This window comes from Magnolia sinica, chromosome 17, assembly GCF_029962835.1.
Source record: "Magnolia sinica isolate HGM2019 chromosome 17, MsV1, whole genome shotgun sequence".
NCBI lineage: Eukaryota > Viridiplantae > Streptophyta > Magnoliopsida > Magnoliales > Magnoliaceae > Magnolia > Magnolia sinica.
The window spans coordinates 72458940-72486311 of NC_080589.1; the positions used below are offsets into that span (position 1 = coordinate 72458940).

The 27372-nt window shown below is 40.4% G+C and overlaps 1 protein-coding gene across 2 annotated transcripts; it reads right to left on the minus strand.

Moving 5' to 3' along the window:
• Positions 1-1914: 1914 nt before the first annotated feature.
• LOC131230239 (ABC transporter F family member 3) lies at positions 1915-27372 on the minus strand. 2 transcript variants are annotated; one of them, XR_009163938.1, is made up of 19 exons: positions 26959-27372; positions 25099-25314; positions 24026-24218; positions 22323-22531; positions 21450-21608; positions 20677-20805; positions 20502-20603; positions 19850-19996; positions 17363-17425; positions 15470-15516; positions 15190-15249; positions 14096-14178; positions 12570-12664; positions 8891-8977; positions 8361-8448; positions 7528-7613; positions 6064-6126; positions 2186-2414; positions 1915-2104 (listed from the first exon to the last, which is right to left on the minus strand). XR_009163938.1 is itself a non-coding variant. In XM_058226073.1 (18 exons), the coding sequence occupies exons 1-18, from the start codon at positions 27160-27162 to the stop codon at positions 2292-2294; spliced, it is 2154 nt and encodes a 717-aa protein (XP_058082056.1). In that variant the 5' UTR covers positions 27163-27371; the 3' UTR covers positions 1915-2291. The 2 variants fall into 2 exon arrangements, 1 of the variants encoding a protein (XP_058082056.1); XM_058226073.1 differs by having other exon boundaries at positions 1915-2414; positions 26959-27371.

Genomic DNA, 27372 nt, shown 5'->3' on the forward strand with positions numbered 1-27372 from the left:
CTGATGGCTTTTCATGCAACTCCCATCATTATAGGACTTGTAGGTATTGAACCAAATCCTCTTAAGATACAACATATCTATAAAATGACTCATACCTGAGGAGACTGAGATGAGGTCTCCTTCAAAGCTCACTTGCGTTACGCTAGCCGACTTGCATGTGTTCTTTATATTCTTTTTTTTTATAGGTCATCCTTCCGTTTCTAACAGTCTCTTGAAGTGCCCCTTCACACCATAGTAAAAACAGTCATCATTATCTTTCGATTTCGATCTAGACTTATTCTTATCAGATCGAGATCGCTCCACGGATCTCTCACATCACTAAACCCCTTTCGCAACTAACCCTTCCGCCTGAAAATCATCATCTCTTCTTTTCTTCATAATCTCGTTAGAAACTTGTTAGACACGAGAGCCACGATGACTCCCTCCATCTTCAAAGTACTCTTCTCATATAGCAAAGTAATAACAAGATGGTCGTAAGATGTGGAAAGTAATGCTAATAGTAACACATTGTCTTCATTTTTTATTGTCTTTCCGAACCTTAACGACTCGCAACATATCTTCATAAACAAGTTCATATGTTCCAAAAGATCAGATCATTCCTTCATCCGTAGCCCATAAAGTTGTTTCTTCAAAAAAAACTTATTGGTGAGGAACTTCGTTATCTATAAATCTTCTAGTTTCCTCCACATTCAAGGATGATTCCTCGTCCTGAATGTTGTACATGACTTCATCCGAGTTCGCTCCAGCCGTATTTCGACATATTCTCTAGTTTAGTTTCTAACAATGCCTTACTCAACCCTTGTGACACTAAAATATCATTAACCTTCCGCTGTCATAAATTGAAATTGTTATTTCTATAGAATTTTTGTATACCACTTTGTTGTAATTCTGAACCACAACAAACTCGAATTAACCCTAGATATTAGAGACTTGAATCTAATACCACTATTAAGCAAAACACATACACAATTCTTACGTAGAAAATTCCTTACAAGAAAAAATCATGACACGAAGCAACGGAGATCTCCACTATAATTGAAACATTAGAGTTACACCACTCACCATCTTCGATTACATAAACAACCTAATCTCCCCTTGCATTGCACACCCCAAGAAAACCCTAACCCTTAAGAAAATCCTTTCACAAGCCCTAAGTGCAGAAAAACCTCTCACCTTGCAAAACCCTTAAAACATTCATCCATTAAAAGTCATAATCGTCACAATTAAGCTTAAATCCCCCTATTTTCGCAAAACATCGTAACATAGCCCACGTCCGTTGGTCGGACCCCGACCGACAGCGGTCACCATCAGTCAGACTAATTCGGACCGACAAAACCTGCTCTGCTCCTGATTTCAGACCGAGAAAACATGCACTCTGTAGGCTAGGCCGACACTCAGTCAGGCTGACCAAAAGAGCCTTGCTTGAGAACTCCCTGACCCTGCAGAATGCAAGGCACTAGCACAACAGACTAATTTTGTCCCGAGTCGAATCAAGACTCGCCAAAGTCATGGTATCATACGAGATGATCCTACCGAGTCCAAGTTGAATCTGGGGCGAGTCTCACCAGACTCACAAAACATACTTGGTCGACGGAAAACAGATTTATAAGACCCTCAGCCCAAGGATATGGAAACTAAACAAAGGTTGTTAGTATGTACAAGCGGGCCAGGGTCCACAATGATCATGATACCTTTTCCTACAAAGGAACTTAAAATGCCAACACCAACCGTTAATTACTCATCCATCAGGACCTGCCATAGATAGTCTTTATCCCAAGAAACTAACATGACTGGAAGAACCTAGCCATTAGTTTGAGAACTTGGACCATTGCTGCATTTCCAGAGTAAGCTTATTTAGGCATTTTCAAGGCACAGACCACCGATGATGGGGCCCACCAGATCAACATCCACGCATATCACTAAACCATGACAGGCATTACCTTTAAAAATAAAAATAAAAAACAATATGAAGTACATACGTGCAGGAATCATAAAAAATAAATTGCAAAACCATGTTTCAAAATCTCATACACGCACTTTTGACTGTTGCAGAATAAGACCCGGATATCTGAGTAGGAAGCCTCTTTCTACTCGGGCCCACCAACTACATCACCATTCAAAGGCATGTTAGGACATGTTGCTAACCTTTAGCTTACAACGCTCAAGCTCCATGACATTTCTGTACCTTATATTATAGTTACCCCAGTTCAGTGCTGGCTAGCAGGGAACAGGAAATGCTGCTCTACAAGTGGAAGAAATAACGAAAGCTTGCCGATTCATCCTCGCGTTTCTCAAGATGACTTAAGCATCTTCTTGTAATCCTGAAATGTCCCTTGGAACGGTGCTACCCTGCCTTCCGACACCGCCCACAGCTCGCCGACGCTTCCAGATATCAGATGTTCGTCATGACTTACCTGCAAATACGAAGAGAAAATATGTGATCAAATTAAAAATATATATAATAAAAAAATGGAAGCTAGCTCGAATAGTTGGGACAAGCCTTCGACGATGATGATGATTGAAGTTCTTTGAGAAAAGAGGAACTGAGACGAAGTTATACCATAGTTGCCACGGTTGAAACTTAAAAAGACTTGGTGAGTCAACCAGACTTGTTGGGCTCTGAGTCAAGTCGTGATTCGCCCAAGTCGGGACTGAATCAGCCTCACCTACCCGAGTCAGAGGGTGCTTCGTGATATCAAACCAGATCGGACCAAACCAGTCCGAGTCGACTCAGATGAGTTGCATCAAACTCGTCCAAGTCATAAAACCATGATAGTTACCCAATTCACTTGGAACATGATGGAACCGTGAATCAACTCAAGCGAACTAAGTAGCAGTTTGATGTAATGTAACCAACCCAACCCAATGGCAAGCCAAACCCAACCGAAAAAAATGTGCTTATTCCTAACCCGACTTAATCCAGCTAGAATTTGCTCAGGCCGAAGCCAACTCGATTTCAATCAGGTTGGAGTTTTTGTTGAGGGTCAAATATTGCATATTAGACCCCATTTATTACATGGATTTACGAACATGGTACTGTTTAACGGCTCGATTTAATCGTGTTTGTGATGCAAGGTGTATTTACGAGCTTGGACTGAAAAAGGGTGCTAAATGCATGGATTTGACGCTCCAGAATCACCAAGGCAAGGGATGGACCCCAGGGGAGTGAGATCGACGGATTTACATACCAGAGATCTGAGAAAATCGAGAAACTGAAGCTCAAGTGGCCCGAAATTGGTCCAGAATGCAAGATCACAGGGTTCCCACCATCTGCTCGGCTCGAAACTTCATACATAGCCTGAGGACCATGAATTAACCGTACACGTAGAATTTCAACCGTTCGATCCCTGTAGAAGTGGCCCAACGGACAGATCAGCCCCTTAAATCCTTAAGTGGGGCCCACCTGATCTCTGAATACTCTTCAATTTTGGACTCAACGCCTTAAATGAGGTGAGAAAACGGATGAACGGTACGGATTTCTCACAAGCATCACAGTGGACCCTAAATATACAGTAAGTGTAGATAGTGTACACGCACCGACTGTGCACCGGACGGTCAGCCCGGTCAAAGACGGGAAGCGTCTTCTTCTTCTTCTTGCGCAGGAACAGCGGACGGACGTTGTCCGTCCGTTTGTCAGTAGTGGGGCCCACTCATCATCTGGTTCGATGATCCGAATCGTTCACCTGTCTCAAGATATGGCCAAGACCAAGCCTAGGTGTCCTTTTGGTCCCATGCATGAATATACGCGTAGTCTCTGTTTAAACGCAGGATGGACGGCTGGGTTACAATTTCATGGTACACCACAGTTTGGATCCAAAACCGAGCAAGTCCAGATGGTTTTTCGTCCTGAAACCAATGGACAGAGTGGATTTTCCACTTGACTTCAAGAAACAGACCAACGCAATTAACAGAGTCGACTTGCGGCGACTCTGTTTCGCAACAGGGAGTTGCGGTCAACTCTTGTGGGCCACTATCACACATCAAAGGTCCAATCCGAACCGTCAGTTAGAATCCCAGGGTCCATATTACTAGGACCTAGGTGTCGAAACTTTAAGAAGATAGCAAGAACGGTGTCCCAACTATTCCAACGGCAGAATCGTTGCCGCAAGATCGATCAAGTGGGCCGCATCAAGGGCGATCCAAAACCATTCTTTTCTGACCTAAATTCCGAGAGGAATTCTGTGGACGGAGTGGATTTCTCCACAGACTTCAATCACAGGTCCCACCAAGCATCAGTGCAACTACGCAGCAGGCTCTGCGTCCGATAAACGCGGACGCTATGGGCCCTTTTGTGTTTCTGATCACCATCGGATGGGTAATCCAGACCGTCCATCATGTAGTTCGTTCAAAAATGTCCCAAGGGACGTGGATATTTTCGAAAGAAAGCAAGGACAGAAGGGAGTTGGGACACACTTTCTTGGCTGCGAAAAGGCCACCGACTCATGTTGCTGCGTAAGGAGTTACGCACAGACTCTCCCAGCCGACCGCCTCATGCAGGTTATAAAAGAGAGAGAACGTGAGCATCGCCAAGGCGAATCCAATCTCGGCTGAGAGCATCAGATCTGCTTAGAGCGTGGGAAGAAAGAGAGAGAGATAGGTGGTTTCTTTATTTTCTTTATGTTTAATTGAGATTAGCCTCATTATGTTTATGTGTGGCTAAACCTCTTAGCTAGGGCTAAGAGGTGAAGCTTGTAGCGTAATGGGAGACTTTACTTTATGCCTTTGATTTAATTTTAATTTGTGAACTGAACTTGATATTAGTTTGATTATTAAGGGAATGTTTTTAGTTTTTAATGGTCTGTTGTGACTAAAATTACAATGGGTCTGCGATAGCTTTGAGCATGGTCCTTTCCTTTTTATGTTTATGACGGGAGGAAGCCCTGTTGTTCGCCATCGTCTCCTGGGCATGGTCGGATGATGGTACCCTTCCTAACCTTCATACATTGTTGATTAGTTGTTAATTAGTTTAATTATGTTGTTTACTTTGTCTCCTGGGCATGGTTTGGTGATGGAATCCATTCTAATTCATATACCTTTCATCTCTTTAAAATTATATCAAAGGAAGTTCAGTTTAATTTTCATGGTTACACCCTTTAACTGGATGAAGATGGACTCTAAGTCCAGTTGAGTTTTTGATGCAGGCATAAGATCTCCCTGATCTCTACAAGTGGATCCTCTGAATCCCTAGTTTCCTTTCCCTGAATTCTTTAAAATTTTAGATAATTATTTCATCATTATTCATCAAATTACATTCGATTTAGATTTTATCTTAGTCTAGTTCTAGTTCTACTTAGTTTCAGATAACGTACAGGTATCAGTCCCTTAGGATTCGACCTCGGTCTCACCGAGTTTATTACTACATCACAACCCTATACTTGGGGAGTGAACAGTTTTCCAACCCTAACCTGACCCGAGGACCCAGGCAACCCGAACTCAGGTTGGATCAGTCAAATTCCAATTGTTCCAAACCCAAGTTGCAGCCCTAATTGTGAATCAGTTGATTAATTCTGCAGAATACCACATATTAAAACATTGCACACCTCTATCAAACTAGCTGAGTCTGGCCCATGAATTAGACAAATTGCAAAAATGAACTAAATGAGCCTACAACAACAGACCAATGAGTTACTACTATTGCCGACTCAAATTGATCAACCACCGAATTAGGTAACTGTAAGTGTGGTCAGCATGTGAGGAACACTTTTTGGTGATCCAAATCATTTATATGGGGCCCACCATGGACAGGACGTCCTCCAGAAATCTCCACCTTGAAATGACCCTAACTGTTTGGAAGGGCCCCATTGGATGTGGACCACTGGCTGTAAATTACAATCATCCATCTGTGTGCCATCAATGGATGGGTAGCAATATCTAATGTGGGGGATACTTGGGCATGGCCCACCCCCATGATACCAGATGGACGGCTTAGACACCGAAAGGGAGGCCCCATGTGTACCATTGATGATTCTATTGAAAGAGAACAGTATTTCTTTCATTTGAATTGAACATCCAAAGAAAAGATCCATCATATCAAAGAAAGTAAAATAGGTGAGAGGTACATACCATGAGTACCCCTCCTTGGAAGAGGACAAGACCTTGGATCAGCGCCTCAACAGCATCCAAATCCTGCAAAAGCCAACAACAGCTCCGATTACATTCATCATCAATTTCTATCGAATTAACACAGAGCCCGTTTGGTTGCAGTTAATTTTTCAGTGAAAGGGACATGTTTCGATGTTGTTTACACATTACGAAATTTGCATCAAGGGAATGACCATCGTGCTCATTTCATCTGTCAGAAGAAATTAGCTCGCTCATTTAGGACAGCTCATGCAGAATGGGTCTTCCACACTTTCCAAGCAAAGCAAACTTCGTGTGAGTGGGGACGGTAGCCATTAACAGTCGTTTCCAAAGAGGGCGTTATTTTTTGGAATGATGCTTCCAAATGAATCCACATGCTGGAAAAGACAAGTCTAATATTGTGCTTACTGCATTCTACCATTGCTTTCCTGATTCCGAGTACTGGGGAGCCCATGCACCTCGATACATGGTCAGATGTGCCAACTGGACACATATTGAGGATATCTAAGCCATGAATCAGGTGGGCCTCACGGTTTAAATGGCCTGGCCCAGTGGCCCACTCATCAGGCACACCACATGTCTGCATTAGAAGTGGACCGTTGGCAAATGTTTTAACCAACCATTTATTTCATACATGTCACCCACCTGATACATGGACTGGACTTATTCTTGGGCACCTGATGGGCCCCTCAGATGTCCTGCCAAATGTAACACATTTAGGAGTGAAAAAAAAAATGTGACAGGGCAGTTGCCTGATCTCTATTGCCATCTCTTACATTAGGCCTGCTACATGATTAAGCACTTCAAAACCAAAGCAAATCAAGTTTCGAGACTAATAAATAAATACAAACGAAGTTTAAGAAAACCCGGAAAGACTCAAATCTAAAAATTTTAGACGGTTATTTTATAAAAATAGCACCATGAGACCCGTTTTGATGACAATAAAAATCATTCCCACTCATTTCTGACCAACAGAAGTGACAAATGTCTCAGCACCTATTGAAAGTTGATACACAGTTCAGATTTAACCCACTACTGTAACCCACCAAAGAATGGATGGACCTATTTTTCTATGAGTATAGGGTCACATGAGGGCGCACCTAATAAAGGGTTTGGATCCAGCATGTGTGACACAATGCACGATTTCTGGTGGCAGCAAAACACTGCCTGCCCAACTCATTTATGTGCAAAAGAGCCTCAAGCTATTTTTCAGATGGCATCAACCGTGCAGGAAGAAATGATTTTTTAAAAAAATTATAAAAGGGTGTCGTCCTTGAAGTAAAAGAAATAAGTAAAAGACAATTTATTACTCAACCTAAGCTTCCAGTTGGGTTGGACATGGGCCCACACAGTCCAAATCAAATTTCAGTTTCAAAACCTCTCAGCAAAGATGATGTGTCATGTGAAGGACACTAAGAAGAGCTCAAGTCATTTCAACAGACTTACAAGATGGTTCGATGGCTCGTCAAGTAGAATGATGTGTGGCTTTTTGAAAGTAATCTTTGCAAATGCAACCCTGCTTTTCTGGCCACCTGAAACATTGAAAATAGATATATTGACCCACATATAGATGTCTCCGCAGAAAGTCGGAAGCTAGAAAGTTTAGAGAAAACGCTTTGTCACATTGCTTTTAATCTAGAAAAAATGTTCAAAAAACTCGCTGATCAACTTGGCACTCAATCGAGTCGACCCACTTGGGCTCTCAGCTCCCTAGTACCTTCAAATTGATCTTGAGTCTCTAAACAATAGGAATTATATTGGGTGCTCAGCAACATTATAGTTTGCTGAACCGCAGGATACATGTAGGTTTCACTGCTCTTATGTTCCACCTAGGGCTGCTGAGCCTCAGTTCGGCTTCAGCCCAGATTTTGAACTGTTTGATCCAGGCCTGATGGGCCCGGGCATATTAAAAATTTTGATTTTAACAGTCCCGAGCCCGACCCATTTACAGCCCTAGTACCATCTTGACCTGATGGGATTCACTGCCCACGTAAGATAGGACATGCCCCAAAATGTCTTCAAGATTGGAAAATCTTTGGCCTACAAATGGAAGTTTAGAAAAAAATACACAGCAACTCCCCACATTAAATGGAAAGCAAGCAAAAGATCATGAGTTCAGATCCAATGATCAGGAAAATTCAGGGACATTCCCCATCCATCATGCTGAGGCCCATCAGATTGACGTTCTGACTCACTCAAGGGACCCTACATGTATCAAATCCTATTTCAAACTTTAAGCCATGCTATTACTATGATGAAATTGGAAGGTAGAGATATACCTGACAGAGTGTACATAGGCTGAAGCGCGAGATTGCCCGTGACACCAAAAGAACCCAGGTGAGCTCTGAGTTTTTGTTCAGGAACGCCCTGAGAGAACAAAACATGAAAGTATATCACGGTGCCTGTGAATCGGATGTGGTCTGGATTGACATACATCTACGCCACTTTTATGGTGAATGAGTGACCACCATTTAAGAAATGGTGGAAAAAGCACATGTAGTCTAGAGTTTTCAGAAATGACTAAGACTGTTAATATGGCTAAAGTGCCCATGACGTTTCAATATTAAAAAAATAATAATAATAAAATTTTAAAAATAATAATAATAATAATAATAATTTAAAAAAAATTAAAAATTAAAAAAAAGGTAATACATCAATTCCCCATCTTAACACCTCTGTTCAAGTATTTCTATATCTGCCTGCTGTTTCTGAAAATCAAGGGCTTCAAAATTTTTTTTAAAAAAAAAAAAAAAAAAAAAAACTGCAAATACATAAATACCAATGCAGCATATAGACTATAGGAACTCACTGGGTAACAGCGCATCATATAAAAAAGCGGATTCGAAGATAAATCAAGCCCATCAACGTGGTGCTGACTAAAGACGGCCATTCGAACCTGCAAAATGCAAACTGCATGAGTTCCTACTAAATAAGAGCATGTGAAAACCACCCAAGTGCATCAACATTCATGTCGTATTTGATTTTTCTATTAAATGAACAAAAATAGTTTACAGGCAAGGTATTCTATATCGGTAACAATGGTCGTATCAGTCACTACCATTACCGATACAGGTATCAATTGTAACAGCCAATACAGAGGCGTAACAGCATATCGGTCTTTTCTTTTTCCCCAGAAAAATCTAGAAAAATACCAGAAAATCCCAAATAATCTAAATATTTCAAATATGTATTCATGTTTTGTTTGAACATGTTTATGGTAGTGTAACGGTCGAATCTTTGGTGAGAGTGTAGTATCAGGCTGTCTGATGAATTTATTAACTTGATAGGCTTAGATTGATCTCAAATTGGCCCCACAATTCATGCAAGCTATAGCACTCATCACACTAATGCACATCCCTAAGCATTTAACATCATTCTCCAAGATAATTTTTTTTAATGAAATTAAATTTGGATGAATAATGTTGCTTGTTTAGGGGGTCATTCAAATGACCCCAAATAGTCCCAAAATTCATGTTATGTGTGGCATTCATCCTACTAATACATATCCTTGAGCATTTGACAACACTCTTTCCTAATAATTATATGAAAAGATTAAAATTAAATTCGGATGAATAGTGTCGCTGATTTGCGGGGTGGCTCAAATGCCCCCAAATCGGCTCCAAATTCATGCAAGCTATGACACATTCCACAAATGTATATCCTCTAATAAATTTTAAGAAAATTTTGAAATAAAATTCGGATGAATAGTGTCGCCAATTTGGGACCATTTTGGGATTGATTTGGGAGACCACTTGATGCCCCAAATTGACCTCCAATTCATGCAATCTATTGGCACACATCCCACTAATATAATTAGCCTCATATTGGTAGACATTTATTGGATAGTAAAGAATGAAAAATATCCAATGGTCCCGACTTATGCAATTGGCCCTAACTTGTGCTTATTTCATCCTAGTATTAGATCATTTGACAGTTAGTGGACTAAAGAATTAAAAGTATCTAATGGTCTTATTTCAACAAACAAGTGTCCATAACTCAATCATTAGCATCATTCACACAACCCGATTTTGGGATTTTCACTTGGCAATGGCGGCCTAACATTTTAATGGATTTAGTTTAATTTAATACATACCAAGTGGACAAATTTCATGTCCATCAAGTTCATACTCTACTAGACTAGAGAGAGTTGCCTTGACCGTAAGGCCCACCTTGATATAAGTGTTGTATATCCACGCCATCCATCAGTTTTTCTAGCTCATTTTAGGGCATGGTCCCAACAATGAAGCATATCCAAATCTTAATGTGGGCCACAAAAGTTTTGGATCAAGTTGATATTTGTGTTTTCCCTTCATCCAGGTCTGTATGACCAAGTCAATAGGTTGGATGGCAAAGAAACATTATAGTGGGCCCTAGAAAGATTTTAATGGTGAGCAGTCAATCACCATTGTTTTCCAGTGGTGTGGTCCACCTGAGGTTTGAATCTGCCTCATTTTTTGGCTCATGCCCTAAAACAACGATCCAAAAATGGATAGACAGTGCAGACAAAACACACATCATGCCTCTCGGTGGAGCCCACAAAGCAGCATCCATTAGAGACGTCGCTATTGGCAGTGTCAATATACAATCTACGTTCCTCTGCATGAAGATAGGTGTGTTCCTTCCGTATCTCGATAGGGCAGCTTATACAGTCGAGATGGAAGGGATATGAATCGCTGGCAGGAGGTTGAACATCTCCCAATTAATCTTTCGAGCGGATTCTTGCGGGGCTAGTCAGACGATGATAGATTCAAGCACGGAGTTCGTGTTCCTGGTGAAAGATGCGTACATTAAGGTGAGCGAGGAGGTGGCAAGACTAGTGGGGCCCACCAAGCTTAAGAGCAGGTTCGCTTGCACAAGTGCACCGAATGTGTGCATAGACGGTGACATGGTGGAGATCGGACAGTTGGTTGGGGAGATGGTGTTCGAGATGGAATGTGGGGTGGAGTTCGTTGTAGAGGAGCACGTGTGGGTCTTGGTCGGGGGTGGGGTCACATGCCAGAGCATGGGTCATCGGTAATTTCCATCAACAAAATATGTGGCTAGAGTTTGATGTTTTGAATCGGAAGGTGGGGTTTGGGAAAGTTGAATGTAGTAACATCATCGGAAATTTCCACCGTTGAAACATCCATGGGACCACAGATTGTTTGTGACAAATCCACCCCGTCCATCTATTCTTCCAATTCATTTTAGGGCATGGACACAAAAATGATGCAAATCTAAAGCTCACGTGGGCCACGCGATAGGGAAATAGTGGAAAAGAGCACCCACCATTGAAATATATTGGGGTCTTGGATGGGGTGGATTTCTGATTTCTTGCAAACTTCAAGGTGGGCCCCACATACGGTCAGAGTTAGGGTTCCATGTCAATCAACGTCAATAAACGAGGTTTAGAGAGGTTGTTGGACATTCAAGTCCAAAGCGTGAGGGTTGCCCGACCATAAGTGGGACCCACCATGAAGTTTGCAACAAATCCACCGGTCCATCAGATTTGCCATCTCATTTTAGGGTATGCGCCCAAAAACGAGGCCAATACAAAGCTTAAGTGGACCAAATGAACACAAAACAGTGGGTCTTTACGCATGCCTCGGTGGTAGACTCACAAGAGTTTCAACACAAGGTCATGGGTTCGAGTACCCACTGTGGTGTAAGTGTGGGTGTGAGTGCATATGTAAAAAACTTTTTTTTTAAATTATTTCTTAAATATATATATAAATATAAAAGCCCATCATTAAAGCATTTGTGGGGCCACGGGCTGTTTATGGAAAATCCACCCCGTCCATCTGTTTTGCCGGCTCATTTTATGGCATGGGCCCAAAAATGAGGCCGATACCAACCTCCAATGGGCCACACGACAAGAAATAGTGAGATTGAATGCCCAACATTGATTTGCCTCATTTTTGGGTCCATGCCCTAAAATGAGCTGGAAAAACAGATGGACGGGATGGGTTTCTGACAAACATCAAGGTAGGCCCCACGTACAGTCAGGGTTAGGTTGGCAGTGCAATGAATCCAATATGTTGAGTGGAAATGGCCGAGTGCGGTAAAGTGAAGGCAGTTTCATCAATACGAAAATACAGAAACCCATTCGTAGTTAGGTGGTTTCATGTCTAACGGTGAAAACCATGGGCCGGTTTTGGGTCTCTACTCATGGCTCAATGGTAGACGTTGTGTTTCAACTCTGAGGTCATGAGTTCAAGGACCCACGTATGCGTGGGGGTGTAAGAGTGTGTTTCTCACCTTTTAAAAAAAAAAAACTATGGGCAGGTTTTGAGAAATAGTTTAAAAGCGGGAGGTTTTTTGTCCACAGATCAAATGGCTATATGGAAAAATCTCATATATATATATATATATATATATATATGAGAGAGAGAGAGAGAGAGAGAGAGCAGCAGATGGTCAGTACTATCCAAGTAGCAGAACACAGAGTATTAGCAGAAACTGTATCCAAGAAATGTATTATATTAGGAAGGTTTAGATGTAAAAGATACCTTGGCAGAACGAAAAACTGTTCCAGAGCTTGGCTGAAGTTCACCTGATATTAATTTGAGTATAGTTGACTTGCCAATGCCATTTGGTCCAACCACTGCAAAGGAGGGAGCAAACATGAGAAAAAAGCAAGGCACAAAAAAATTCGTGATCAAAAGTTTAAAATTATCAAGGATCATAACTAGGCTACCAAAAGAAATATGCACACACCACTTTGTGTCTGGCATTAAGCAATAAGTCTGTAAACAAAGTTAGTTGTATCCATTTAACATTTCTCCACCTCAAGAACCATAGAAGAGCAGATAAAGAGGAGCTTGATTTGCTCATGCTCATTCAAGAATTGGCATTTGTCACCCTGTGCTTACATGTAGCCTGCAGGGTGGTGGATTGAGACTGTTCTTGTAGTGGATATGGTCTATAGATGGCTGGCAATTGAAAATCACACAACAGATGCTGCACTATTTTTCTATTTATCACTGAAAGGCACTCACGTGGCCAAAATTCACAAAGAAACAGGCCATACACTAGATATGCCAATACCCTTCAAAAAAAAAAGACACCAGATATATCATCCAAGACTTACAGAGACATGCTCCAAAGATAAAAGTTTAGAACCTTGCTTAGGGTATATTTTGATGCAATGATATTTATGGGGTATCAAATACAGCAGCCAGTAAAAATAGCATAATTATGTTTAGGAGCAACGAGAACGTTACCTCCACGAGGCATGAAGTTTGGGTCCCAAACAGTATTATATTGAAGTGCCATTTTTTACAGTGAATAGCTCCAAACGTCATTCAGCATTACATACAAATTGGGCCACACACAGACTACAAAGGCAACTAAACATATACATATACTTGCTAAATACACAGAAATAGAGATGATATCAAAAAACAACATGTGATTTTAACACCCACTCTTATGATGCTATACCTGGATTTATTTTTATTTTTTTTCAGATGCTCCTCATAATGCATTCTTTTATACCAATTCTACTTTTTTATGAATTCATACCAATTCTCCTTATGCTTCTAGGACGTGACACTAGCATATCAAAAAATAAAAAATCAAAAATGCACAAACACAAAGCACCAAGAGATAAACAGGTAAGGTTTTTTTTCATAAAAAATTTAAAAAAGAGAGAGAGAGTTTCTGCTGTGACCACAGTTAGAGAGACCCAAAGAATGCTACATAATGCAACAGAAATGCTAGAGAAAACCCCACAGTTAAAAGCCTCAGCGACTCAGACCGACTTGTTCAGTCCTGAGTCAAGTCGGGACTTGCCCAAGTCGAGGCTGAATCAGCCCAACTCGGCAACTCATGGTATTGATCCAGAACCAGTCCTACGAGTCCAAGTTGACTCAGACAAGTCGCATCAGACTTGTCTAAGTCCTAAAATCAAGGAAATCACTCCAATTTCTCCCTCAGAATGAGATGTAGATTTAACAACACTAGCTCAGTCTAATAAAAATTTAATATGAAATACTCATACAGAAAACAAGAAGATTTTACATGTGATCCTTACTTGCTATGCGGCTGTCAAGGTCTATCCCAAAATTCAAATTCTTAAACAAGAGAGGCCCGCCAGGATAACCAAAAGATGCATCGCTGCAACCACAAGCATGAGAAATTCAGAATATATGTGCACACTTGGCATACAACAGAACCATAGTTTAAGAACCCAAAAACTCAACTCGACTCAATGTCCAGCCAGGTCGGGTCTACTCTAAAACTCAGCCAAGTCTTTACTCAACTCAGCTTTATATTTAATACCAAAAAAAAAAAAAAAAAATTCACAAATACTTAACTGTTATAACAAGATATAAAATAAAATAGCTAAAATAAACACGACTGAGCAGGTGGTGCATTGCTAGAGTTGGCTTTCACAGCAGAGGTCATGATTTAAAAACTACATCCCCTCGTTTTTACCTTTATCGAGTTACTAGTGTGCCAAGAAGAGTGACTTGGGCTGAGTCATCAGTCCGACTCACCGAATCAATGACAAGAACAATTTTCATAGTGAGTCAGATCATGCCACCAAGTTAATGATAACAGTGAGTTTCATAGTGAGTTGGCTCAAAATCTTGCTGAGTTGAGTTGTCTTGGATCATGCATTTTCATCATGCACACACCACACACAGTTTGACAAGATGGGTGACTCGGCCATTGTGAGTCGTATTGCCTCGACCAAGTCATCAGTACAACTCAACAAGTATTGCCAAGTCATCTCTGAGTCAATGGTTAGAGTGAGTTTAATAGTGACTTGGCTCAAAATCTCACCAGGTCAAATCGACTCGGATCATACATTTCATGAGACAAATACACACAATCTGCATGTGTGGATTATTTGTGTGTAACACTATACATGCATGTATGTGTATACAAACATGTAAATACACCTGCAAGAGCAGGAACTCAAACTTGTAGTATCTTCTCAAACTGAAATAAATGTAGGCAATAAACAATCTCTTTTTATAGGTAACTTGAGCTTGAACCTGAGACCTCAATGTTGAAATGAAGGCTGGCAACCATTGAGGAATAGGCTCAGGCCCTACCACCGAGGTAAGCAATAAACAATCTCAATCTCCTAGAAGAAATATTGAAGAGAGAGAGAGAGACCTGAAACTTATTATGGGCAGGCCTGGTCTATCATCAGGAGTAGGGAACTCAAACTTGTAGCTGCACACCGAAAAACGAGTAAAGGACATTAGCCATCTTGAAAGCTGAAATAAAGACCAATTGAAGAGAGACGTTTTGAAAATTCTCAAGGAAGTGTGCTAGACATTATTTTCGTTTTCTTTTTTTCTTTTTCTTTTTTAACATTGTGATGGACATGTTTCGATTAGTCGTGAAAACAAAACCAAAGTGGATATCACAGTTCACAAAGACGACAACATACTCTGGATCATTGACAACTTCATCCACATGACCCATCCGCTCCAATGCCTGAAGAATTCCAAAGAAAGAAATGACAAGTGTAAATACATGTGTTTGAGGAATTATATGTTAGTTGGTTCAGGAATATGTATTATCCTCAAATCCTGAATTCCTAGAAGTGGTGTGCACGATCTGGCTATCCAGATCATTGATGGAAGTGCCCTCTCGTACATGGACCCCCTTGTCTCTGTCCAATCTTTGGCCTTGTTCAGTTGAATCTGGACCATTATAGCAGTTTTCCTAACCATCTATTTGCAGACAACAGAGCAAAGGGTTAGGACTGTCCAGTCGGGATATTTCTGAGGCATGGTCTATACGACTATACCTAGGAGGTTCCATCAAATCAAAGGTCTAGATCATCATACTACAAGACCCACAGGTAGGAACTCAGGACCTGAGGATCATATAATTCGTTAATATATACACAATTATAATGATAATAATATCAAATTGTATTAACAGCCACATGAACCAAAAGTAGCAAAATCTCATAGTTGTCAGGCTCGATCAGAAAGTAAACATGCACTAACCAGCAGTCAAGACCTCAGAGGCAACTTTATTAGAGGTCTGAGTTTAGGGCTGCAACTTGGGTTTGGTTTGACCCAAACCTGACTTAAACAACCCGAGTTCAGGTTAGGTAGGGACAGATTAGGATTGGAAAAGTCCAGTTTGATCTGAGCAAATTCAGGTCAGGTTAGGTCAGGCTGGGAATAATCACATCTATTTGGATCGGTGATTGGGTCAGTTTAGAGTATGGAGGAATTCAGATAGGGTTTGGGTTGGGCACATTGGGTTGGAATTCGAGTCGGGTCACGTTGCAGGTTGGGTGGGGCTCAGGTTGACCTTCAAACCAACCTACCTGAGTAGTGCCACCATCTAAGTTCAAATTGGCAAAATCAATTGAGAACATGTGATGCAGACACAAGCGCATTCCAGGTGTACCAACGAAGAAAGCGCCAACCACAAGTGTCGTCCTTGTGGATAGGCGACTATTGAGGAGCTGAAGACCTTTCACATGTGATTGGACATATAGAAGACCCCACTCAGGGAAGACACATGTGAAGGAAGATTGGAGAAAGAAGACCGAGCGCCCAAACTTTCCCGTACTTATGTTATTTGCGCGTTTTTGACTTAGTTAAGGGTCTTTTAGTAATTTTATCCTTATTTGCTTATTCTAGGGGTATTTTAGTAATTTTATGTCTTTATTTGCTTATTTAAGTGGGCTAAAGCCCTAAACTCGAATTTTAACTATTGATTAATGAAAAGCAAACCCTTTGGTTGCCTCCTTCCTCTCTTCTCTCTAATGGTGCTTCTTCTCTTCCCTTGATCTTCTTCTTCTAATTTCTTCTTGTGCCCCTCTAACTTCTTCAAGATAATAATTTTCTTCCTTCTATTTTTCAATTTTGGCTAATCCTTCTTCGATCAAAATCTTGAAAACCGATCTAAACCCTAAACCCCAAATTCTCAAATCCCCAATCCGAGAAACTTCTTGGTTCTTCGGACTAGTGATCTTCGTTGATCGATTGGGTGTGACCATGCAAGATCGGGAGGTCTCATCCCTTGCCGGATCCAACCTAAGTAGTAATTGAATTCCATAATCCATGGTTGTGGTGATGGCCCGCTCCATTGCATGTTTCCTTTATGATTTTCTCAGTTATGATGATTACTGTTAGAATTTTAGATCATTTATTCCTTTTATTTCCGCTGTTTAATTATGTCCATGAGCATGCATCATAATTAGGGCTGTCCTGCGTCAACATGTAACATCTTTTATACGACAATCATTTAGAGTGATACTCAAAAGTTCCATTTAACCAAGGTTAACACCATAAAGAAACATCAGCACTTAGCTAACCTTGATTCTTGACTGAACAAGAGACGCCCGTTTTGCATTGTAACGGAACTTGTCAATAAATGCCTGCAGAGCAAAAGAAAAATAAGATGTCACATAAAATATCCATAGTAGAACAGAAGAATGTCCAACTTCCATGATATTGCATATTCATACAAGCACTCTCTTTTTCTTGTCATTTCTTTTCTGTTTCTTTTTTCTTTTCTTTTTTCCTTTTTTTGTAGCCTGGGGAAAGGAAACCCTTTTCTAGTTAATCAATAATTTCAAACAAACAGTAACAACTTCTCCACCCATCCATAAGTACTTTCAGGCCTTAAAATGTGATTTGCAAAATGAAGCCAACCATCACTATACAAGCTAGGTTCATTAATCACATATATATTATATATATATATATATATATATATATATATATATATATATATTTGTGTATATACAAAACATTATCTTGATGTTAATTTCTAATTGAGACTAAATTATTTCCGTCTCAGATTAAATCATACACATATTCACAAGAATCTTTAGAACGAAGATGGCAAGAGTGGCCCGCACGAACTAACCCAAGTAATACTTATTACTTAGTTCAAATTTAAATATTAAATAACAGTATAACATTGTTGGGTTTCAATATAACTAATTTTTTATTTCAAATTTCACCTGGTCTAGTGGTTAAATTATGGAGAAGATGCTCCTAACTCGCCATGAGATCTCAGACATATCTTCCTCCAGATGTAAGAGAAATTGGAGCACACTCACTCATAAAGAAAGACAAATCAGCTGGTGCCTACAAGCTGGAGAAGATGGTCCACATCCACTACAACTGAGATTACATATCAGAAGTGTGGCAAGAGTAACAAACAATTAAGGCAAGTTCTATAATCCAACTAATTTGGATTACACTATTTCAAGAGGACAATCCATAAGCAGAATGGCCTACCCTCCACAATCTCAGTTTTCTTAAATATACAGACATGGATATGGATTATATAGATTTATAGATACACCAACTGTTGTGACACATGGGGAATGGAAAAGTGTGGCTGCAGCTAGTACTTTGCGGTCTTAACGACAAAAACTTGAAGAGCTGGAGACAATATTGGGTTTCAGTTGGCATGAAAACCCATGTAGTATTTGACTCTAGTGAGTCACCAGAATGTCAGGTCAACCAGACAAAGGTATACCGTGTAATCCAATTACCCAAGTTCATTTATGGAATTAGATTAGCCCCAAGTTGTCCATTTTTTTTTTTATCAACAGCTCAAGGTATCCACATTTTGTCAATTCCATGCGTTTACTTAGTTTGTGAAATATATTTTTCATTTTCCTATTTTTTCCTGATTTTTCTTTTTTGTCAAATAGTTCATTCTTAATTGCTTTTTAATACATTTTCTGTATCAATCAGAGGGAAACACATAAGTTGGTGGTCCTGAGTTGGGTACATGCAAAACAAACTCTTAAATAGAGGTTTGCTAAGCCCACGCATGTGAACTGTGAAGCCCACACAACCACATGCACACACTAATACCAATATGGCACATATGTCCGAGATATGACCTTCCATCGGTTGGCTCACACCATTAAGATCTTCTGGTCCAAAAATCAGGTCATTTCACTCTTAAGCTGGGCCAACATATACAAAACCAACAGACAGTTAAAATAAATTTTATAGCCTTCCATGTGTTTTGTGAATTGTGGCTCACGTGAGTGAAATGGCCTGATTTTTTTGGCCAGAATATCTAAACAGTGTCCTGCAATATGGAAAGATCAAATCACATTCATGTGTGCCATATTGGTGCCCTGCTTGTGAGTGGATGAAGAGGGCTCTAACACATGCAAGGGCTTAGCAAACCTCCTATTAACACATTCAGTTTGGGCCTGTTTGGATTGGTGGAAGCCAAAACATGGATATGAAAAACCAAACACACATCTGAGCAAAAGGAAATGTGTGGAAAAGAAATTACGATATCTTATTTATCTTAGTACACATGATTTCCATAGAAATGTTAAAAGGTCAAAGGTCAAATAGTGACAATAGTCTCTCGTAACCATGGAAATCTAATTTAACAGGTTTCTTTTGGGAAAAGTTCCATTCATTTTTTGGGAAACAGTGGAAAAGGAAATCGATTTCCACACCTATTTTTGCTTTTGCAATCACAGGAAAACATCACATCTATGGAAATCAATTTCCTATCCACTGTCTTCTAGAGTTCTCCACTAATCCAAACAGTTGCAAGGCATTCAAAGAAAAAGCAGCATGGAAAAGGTAAAACCGCTCCCCTCAGTGAAATCTTCCTTGATGTCTTTCTTTTCAACGTTTATATACCCACTGTGGTACAAGTCAATGGGTCCTTGGCTGGCAGTGGGTATCTACACATTCTGCTTCAATCAATGGGGATTTTGGATGGCTAGAGACAAACTTAAACACCATTATGCAGTTCTCCATGAACTAAAAGTAGGAGAGGATGGTAAAATAAGAAGTATTCTGCAGACCTGCATATGGGCTTTTGTCCTCTCGTTCGAATCAAAGGCCTTCTGTTGATTTTTTTGTTGTTCCTCCCGTGTCCTCTCGAACGTATCATAGTCCCCTTTGTAAGACACAAGTTTTTGTCCATGTAAATGGAGTATATCTGTAACTACCTGAAAGAAAGGTTCATAGAAGTTCGTGCAATTTAAAAACACAAATGATAGTTGGTTTCCTTCTCAAACAATCATACACTGCTAATGTTTTTGCTTAACCCACCGACAGTAAGGGTGGAGCTTAGTTTTCCATAATCTTGTCCATTGATCTGGTTGGCCCCATCACCATAAGATCTGATAGTGGAGATTGGTGCATGGCCCATACCATAATGGGTCAAGAAGAAGAAGAAAATTTGCTGGTGGGAGATGATCGTGGAAATGGACAATTACGCCTAACTGTCCACATTTATCATCAAATGGGAAAGACTTTTGGAGTATCGCTCATCCACCATAAGGCCCACCAAAAGAACAATACAGATCACTAAAATGTGCCCTTGTGTATAGTTTTTGCTGGGCCGAGCAAAAGTTCCATGAAACATGATTTGTTTCTGCTTTATAATTTCTCCCAATAGAGTTTAAATGCATCATCTTTGAACCAAAAATAAGACCAATGTACATAAAATACCGTATTCAAGAACTCTCTAGCATGAGAAACAACTATAAATGTCTTTGGCCATTTGACAAGGTAAGTTTCCAGCCATAAAACCGCATGAAGATCAAGATGGTTCTGCAAAGATGGGCAAAGTGTTATTTAATACTTCTAAAAGAAAAGCACAAATCACATCGCATGGATACAATACCGTAGGTTCATCAAGTAGTAACAAATCAGGCTCTATAAATAGAGCACGTGCAAGAGCAATTCGCATTCGCCATCCTCCAGAAAAAGCTTTTGTCGGCTTTCGCTGCATTTCTGGAGTAAAACTAAGACCCTGAAAGTTTTTGTTGCAGTTAGGCAATCAACCGAGAAGGAATAGCAGACCCAACAAAGTGCAATCACTTCAAGGAAAAAAAATATCAATGAAACCTGGAAAAAAATAAGCTCAATTACGCCAACTGAGAATTACTCTTGGAAGGTAATTGACATCTAAACACCCACCCTGATTGATAAACACACCCCTTTTCCTCTACTGACATTACCATAGTACAACCCTACACCATTGTATTCATAAGTAGAAAGCAAAAGTCCATCTATCAATAAATGTGGGTGCTACCCCCTAAAAACCCCTCTTAGGAATGTTAACATGATACACCGACCACTAAAGTGTGCAGTTCACCCCATCTCTATGCCACAAAATCGCACATTCCCATTGATTTATACAATCCTACTGATCAGCCACCTCCAAGATATGCCATATGCCAAAACCCATGACTCATTTTCATCAATTCGGCCTTGTCAAACTCAGAAATCAGCAAACAAATTTCCATGTCCATTTTCTATTTCCCAAGTACATAGTAGGATCCATGAAGATCAGAATGACTGTAAGAAACCAAAACTCATGCACTCTAGAATAGATTCTATCATTTCAGACACAAGTGCAGCTTATATACATAGATGTAGGCTTAGAGAACTAACCGCGAGAATAGAAGCAGCACGAGACTCTGCGGAATATGCATCAATGTATTCAAGCCTTTTATATATTTGTTCAAGTCTTTGCGACACAGCATCTTTGTCAATTGCCTCATTAAGCTGCCCATTGCTCTTTTCTGTTGGAGAATCAAACTCAATTGCCCTCTTCATGATAACAATGAGCACTTCAGTAGGTTTGTTATATACGAAGGAAATAAAGAAAGGGAAGTAGCTCCAACCCACAAACAATGGAAATGAACAAAACAGGGGGTGCACTCAAGTGGTATCAGTATCACCATAAGCTTATGATGGTACCGGCCATATGTGGGCCCACGTGATGTACTGAGACAATCCAATCCGTCCATCTGATGTGTCACCTCATATTAACTTGAGAGGTCAAAAACCAGCCTGATACAACACTAAAGTGGGCCAAGACACAGGGAACAATGTGAGAGGTGATGCCCACCCTTTATTTACACAAGGGCCCACCTAAATTTTGACACAGTCTAATATTCAGCCTGAGCCTTCATCCAGACCAGTTGAAGGCTCTAAATGGCCTGGATTTGATATATATACAACACGGGGCCCTCCATGCAAGTCAAGGGTGGATGTTACCTCCCAACTTGTTCCCTGTGGTATGGCCCACATGATTCACGAATCAACCTAATATTAGGCCCTAAGAGTAACATGCCCTGAAACATACGATGGATGGGTTGGATTTTATGCATGCGTCACGTGGGCCACACGGCTAGCTGGTGCCACAGTAGCTGATAGTAGCACCACCCGACCTGCAAGTATAATGGAGCACCCCACAAAATAAAAGGGCAGGTCATAAAACAACCACAGCTGTTCTCCAATGAGAACTGATGTTATTAGCACCTGTTGTTCAATTAAACGAGCTTCTTCTTCCAAGAGCTGGGTTCTTTCAATGTCGGAGTTAAGAACACATTGCACGGCTGTTATATCATCACCCACCACCTCTTGCTCCACGTGTAATATTTGACAATTCTTAGGAATACCATCAATTGCATGCATGGCCATGTGCCTAAGGAAAGTTGTTTTCCCGGTACCATTTCTCCCAACAAGACCTGAATAAACAGCAAAATCATTTATAATGCATCAACAATACATGGAACTGAGTAATTACTTTGAAAGTCTAAACTGCAGCGTAATAAATCAGTCTTCTTCTCTCAATCTGAACGTGGTAGGACTAGGATAGCTGATCTATACCAACATGAAAAAATAATAATAATAATAATAATAATAAATGCCTGTTTTTCTTCTTTTCTTTTTCTTCCGAAGCTGGTAATTTCATTACTAATGACTAGGAAGACAAAAAGGCACATGATCACACGAGTCCAAAAGGAAAGTAACAGTACTAGTTTGATATTGATGTGAGACACAAGAAGTCGGCATGTCCACTGCAGCATTTGACTTCCTATAGATTTGGCACACATAACAATATCTAAACCATTAGTTGGGCTTGGCATTCCAAGATGTTTGTTCTCACCCTCCATATGTTAGATGAAATTAATTCAACCAAGGTATTCCGTAATGGTAACGGTGGCCATAACAGCCACCACCACTGTTACCTTTATGATACGGGTCGTAACGGCTATTACAACCTATGTAACGGCTGTTACGGTATCTTTTTTTTTTATTAAAGGAAAATTCTAAAAATAAAATAAAACCATATCTACCCCATAACATTGAAAAAAAAAAAAATTTTGTGAAAAACCTGTATTTGCCCCATAAAAGGTCATTACGGGGCTGTTACAGCCTTTACAAGGGGCGTAATGGGCCGTTAACGGCAGTTACAAGTCATTTTTTCCATAATGGTTGTCACGACCATTACGACCCTGCAACGTGTAACAGTTACCACCAACGTAACGGCCTTTACGGCACACCATGATTACAACTCTCCAACACCTATTTTTCCTAAGCCTGTAGTCACTCGAAAGGAAGATTGACCAACTTCTCTGCAGCTTGATGATGACACAAAATTCTAAGCAAAAGAGACAATAAGCAAACTCCAAAAATTAAACCAAAATTAAAAGAAAACACCTATCTATATAATGTGAGAAGAACCAGTCCACCTGGGAGGACTCAATTTTTGTCCTCCCACTTTCCATGCCGTACACATGGCACATGTATATGATGATTAGAACTGTTAATTCCTCATGAGGCTGCATGAATGGAACATAGACTGATAATCACAATGATCAGACAATCCAAGACATGTAAAAAAACATTACATGCAAAAACCAGTGGCTGGATTTCAGTGACCTTTGTGGATCATTTTTTAGATGGTTAGGATTGTCCAATGACTAACTTTTGGTCGGTGACTCATTCATGGTTGTCCCTGGTGAATGAATGGTTCGGATATCAAATACATACGCCACGTATATAGTACAGAAAAGCCGGTGGACAAGATCTCCTCCCATAGAAATGGTGGTGGTGGTGGTGCATATTGTTTCACACAATTGGAAGGGGAGTTGTACTAAAAGTTAATGGCTGCGCTGGCAAAATGTGACTGGGAACCATGCAGTATTTAAATACCCGAATCTGCAGAAGTAACCCACCGTAGTGTCTTCCGAAAGAAAGCGTCACTGTGCCTTCTTGGATAAGATCACGACCACCAACAGAGATATTGAAGTTTTCCATATGGATATCCTTGGTAACTGGTCCACCCTCACCAGTACCATGGTTTACACATACAACTGGCATGCCTGCTTTAACTGCTTCCATCTCCGCCAAATGCATTTGAAATTGGGCCTGTTTAGTGAAATTGGCACATACATTGTAAATATTGCAAACAGAAAAAATAATCAAACTGATACTAGTTTGATGCTTAATCAAAAGGAAATGCTGTTTTATTCAAACTAGATGCAAGAAGAACCCACCTTTCAATTTCAATAACTAAGCCATTGATGGTGGGGCCCATCATGGGAAAGTACATGCACAAATATCTCCCCAGTCAGATGATATTTAATTGGATAGAAAATTAAAACCAACAGTGACAGAATAATCCAGTAGGGGAGATTTTGGAGGTATCACCCCCCACCATGGGGCCAACCATATGAATGATACAGATCACCAAAAGGAGAGTTGAATCGAGCAAATGCCCGATCGAGCATCATACATTCCCTCATTGAAGAAATAGATTTGACAAGACTAAGAAACTCAGACTCAGCTTGTAAATCAGTTTTACAAATTGGAATCCGCTAAGGGGCCATTTGGCAACATGGATTTTGGGCAGTGAGGATTTTCAATCCTGTATTTTGAATAAAGTCATTTTTGCCACCCTAGAATTTTGTGGATTTTAAACCCACCTAAGATTGAATATGCAAGCTGCCAAACACAACTGTTAGAATGAAAATCTCAAGGATTAATCATATATTTGAATTCTTAAAGTTAAGATCCAAATCCAAGGAGCCAAATGACCCCTAATTTGACTCAGTCAATTCTTTAAGAACTCGGCAATTCTATTAGGAGAAAGACCAACTCAATTATATAGAATTGGAATCTAGACTAGATACTCAGACGATAGCCAGACTGAGCTGACCCAGCCAAGCACCAAATTGATCAATAAGCTTTTAGAACACCAGAATGTATTTAAGGAATCAAGCGTCAAATTTAGTCTCATTGGGTTTACCTCTCTCTGCCGTTCATCCTTTCTCTTCTTTCTTTCAATCTTTGCTCGATCGCGTTCAGATAGAACGGGGCCATCAAGCACCTCCGGTTGTTTCTTTGGAGCTTCCTCTTCATCCATCCCGTCAAACATTCTCAAAGGCGTTGCGAGACTTCGTACAGCTGGTTTGTCTTTAACCAACCCATGCTTTCCAAATTTCTCGGAGATCTTTCCGCAAACCTAAATTTCCATGATAGATGAGCATTGATCATTTTATTATTTCATGGATTGTTTTTAATATGCGCTTGTACACAATTAGACTGAAGAGGGAATTATATGGTCTTCAGACATTGAGTTTGTACAAGTTGGGCTAGTCGCCTATTCATTGAGACCATTGAACTGCCGGGACCATCAAATATGTGGGATTCCCCAAAATCCCAGCTTTTCCCGTTGTCTAAGCAATTTGGATTGCACAGAAATGGGCAGCACGTGTACTAACTCAAGGACAAGGATACTGTGCATAACCCCAACTCAAGGATCATATAATTCCTTCAATTTGAGGCACAGACAAAAGCAATCACAAACAAGCATCCCCAAATAGGGCTGTGAATGGTCCGGGCCCAAACTGAGCAAAATCAATTTTTGAAAAGGGCCGGCCTGAGCAGTTCAAAATCCAGGACATTGACAGCCTTGTACCAACTCACTAAGGGCCCATTTGGATGCAACTACCACAAAAGGGGTTTTCCTGCAAAATAAGTGCTTCTTTTGAAGATGTGTACAAAATAAGTGCAAATCGACTTTGTCGGTTGATCTTTCGAAACGTATCAACATTTGGTCATGTGCATTCAACAGAACTCGGAAGTAGCTCTAATAGATAATAAGAAGAGGGAAAGTAGCCTTAGATGGTGGGGTCATGTGCAAACAGAGACCAAGAACTACAACATTTAAAAGGAGTGAGTCGGTACAAGTTGAAGTTTCTAAAAGTGCAAGGAAAAGGTCCAAAAGGATGTGGATGGAGATAGTAACAAAGGACTCGATGACTTATGCTCTAACTGAATGTATGGCCCTTAATAGTGGAATGGCAGAGCAGGATTCATGTAGCCGACCCCGATTAATTGGGATAAGGTTTAGATGATGATGATAATGTATCGACTTCGTCAGTCGATTTTCCCGAAACCAATCTATAGGCAAGTGAGGTTCTTATCACCCATTTCAATGAGTGGGGGTTCGGACGGGGTTTGTGAAAGTGCATTGAAACAAAGAAAAGTAAAATGGGTTTGGTTCAAAACAGCGTTGGGTGTCAAAATCCACTTTTGAGGGTGCATCCAAGTAGGCAATAAGGTTGCATTTGGATGCACTCTCGAATTGAATTGCAGTAACTGGTACAATTCCATGGAAAAATGATCTCTTTTTTTGTAATATAACAAATATTGTTAAGCAAGTGGCGCAGGATTACAAATTATCCAAAGAAGGACCGATGGCGAATTAACTAACTGTAATTACCATTCTTACTATTTGTACTGACAGCTAGTGAGAACCACAACAACAACAACAACAACAACAACAAAAAGCCCAACATTGTAACTCCTTTAAAGGGGGGCGGGCCAATCATCAGATGGCTAGGAATTCCCAATCTGGAAGACTTTTGGGGAACCTCCCATCCATAGCAGGCCCAGTAAGATAAATGGTCTGGAACGCTGAAACAAATGCGCAATTGTACAGAACAGGCATGGAGGCACTATCCATCAGTACGCTAATTATCGCAATTCTCGATCCACTAGTCCATCCAAACGCACCAAAATTCCAAAATATTAACAAAACATCAAAAATTGAAAAGAAAAAAAAAATCAACAGAAATGAGGAAAACCGATCGCTTTGAATTACCAAACGGCCCTCGGAATCGTTGGAGACGCATCCGGAATTGACGAGAAGCTCCCCAACAGCGTCAAACGCACCTTCGCCTGAGATGCCGAAATCGAAATCCTCATCTGCGAGGACATTGACGATGTAGTCGATGATGGGCTGGTCCAACTCCTGCGCTCTTACACCAAGCACTTCGTGTATAACCCTGCTTGCTACTTCCACCATCTTTTCTTTTCGTTTTTTCTCTTTTCCTTTGAACTGTGTATGTGCGGGTTTTTTTGAGAGGAGGGAGAAATAAGGATTGAAGAAGAGGAGGGCAATATGGGAATTTGGGAAAAAAGAAAATATGGTGTTTTTGCTCGGGAGAGAAATCTCTCTCTCTCTCTCTCTCTCTCTCTCTGTGGCCGCTGCTAGCTCTGGGGATTTCTGGAGCCC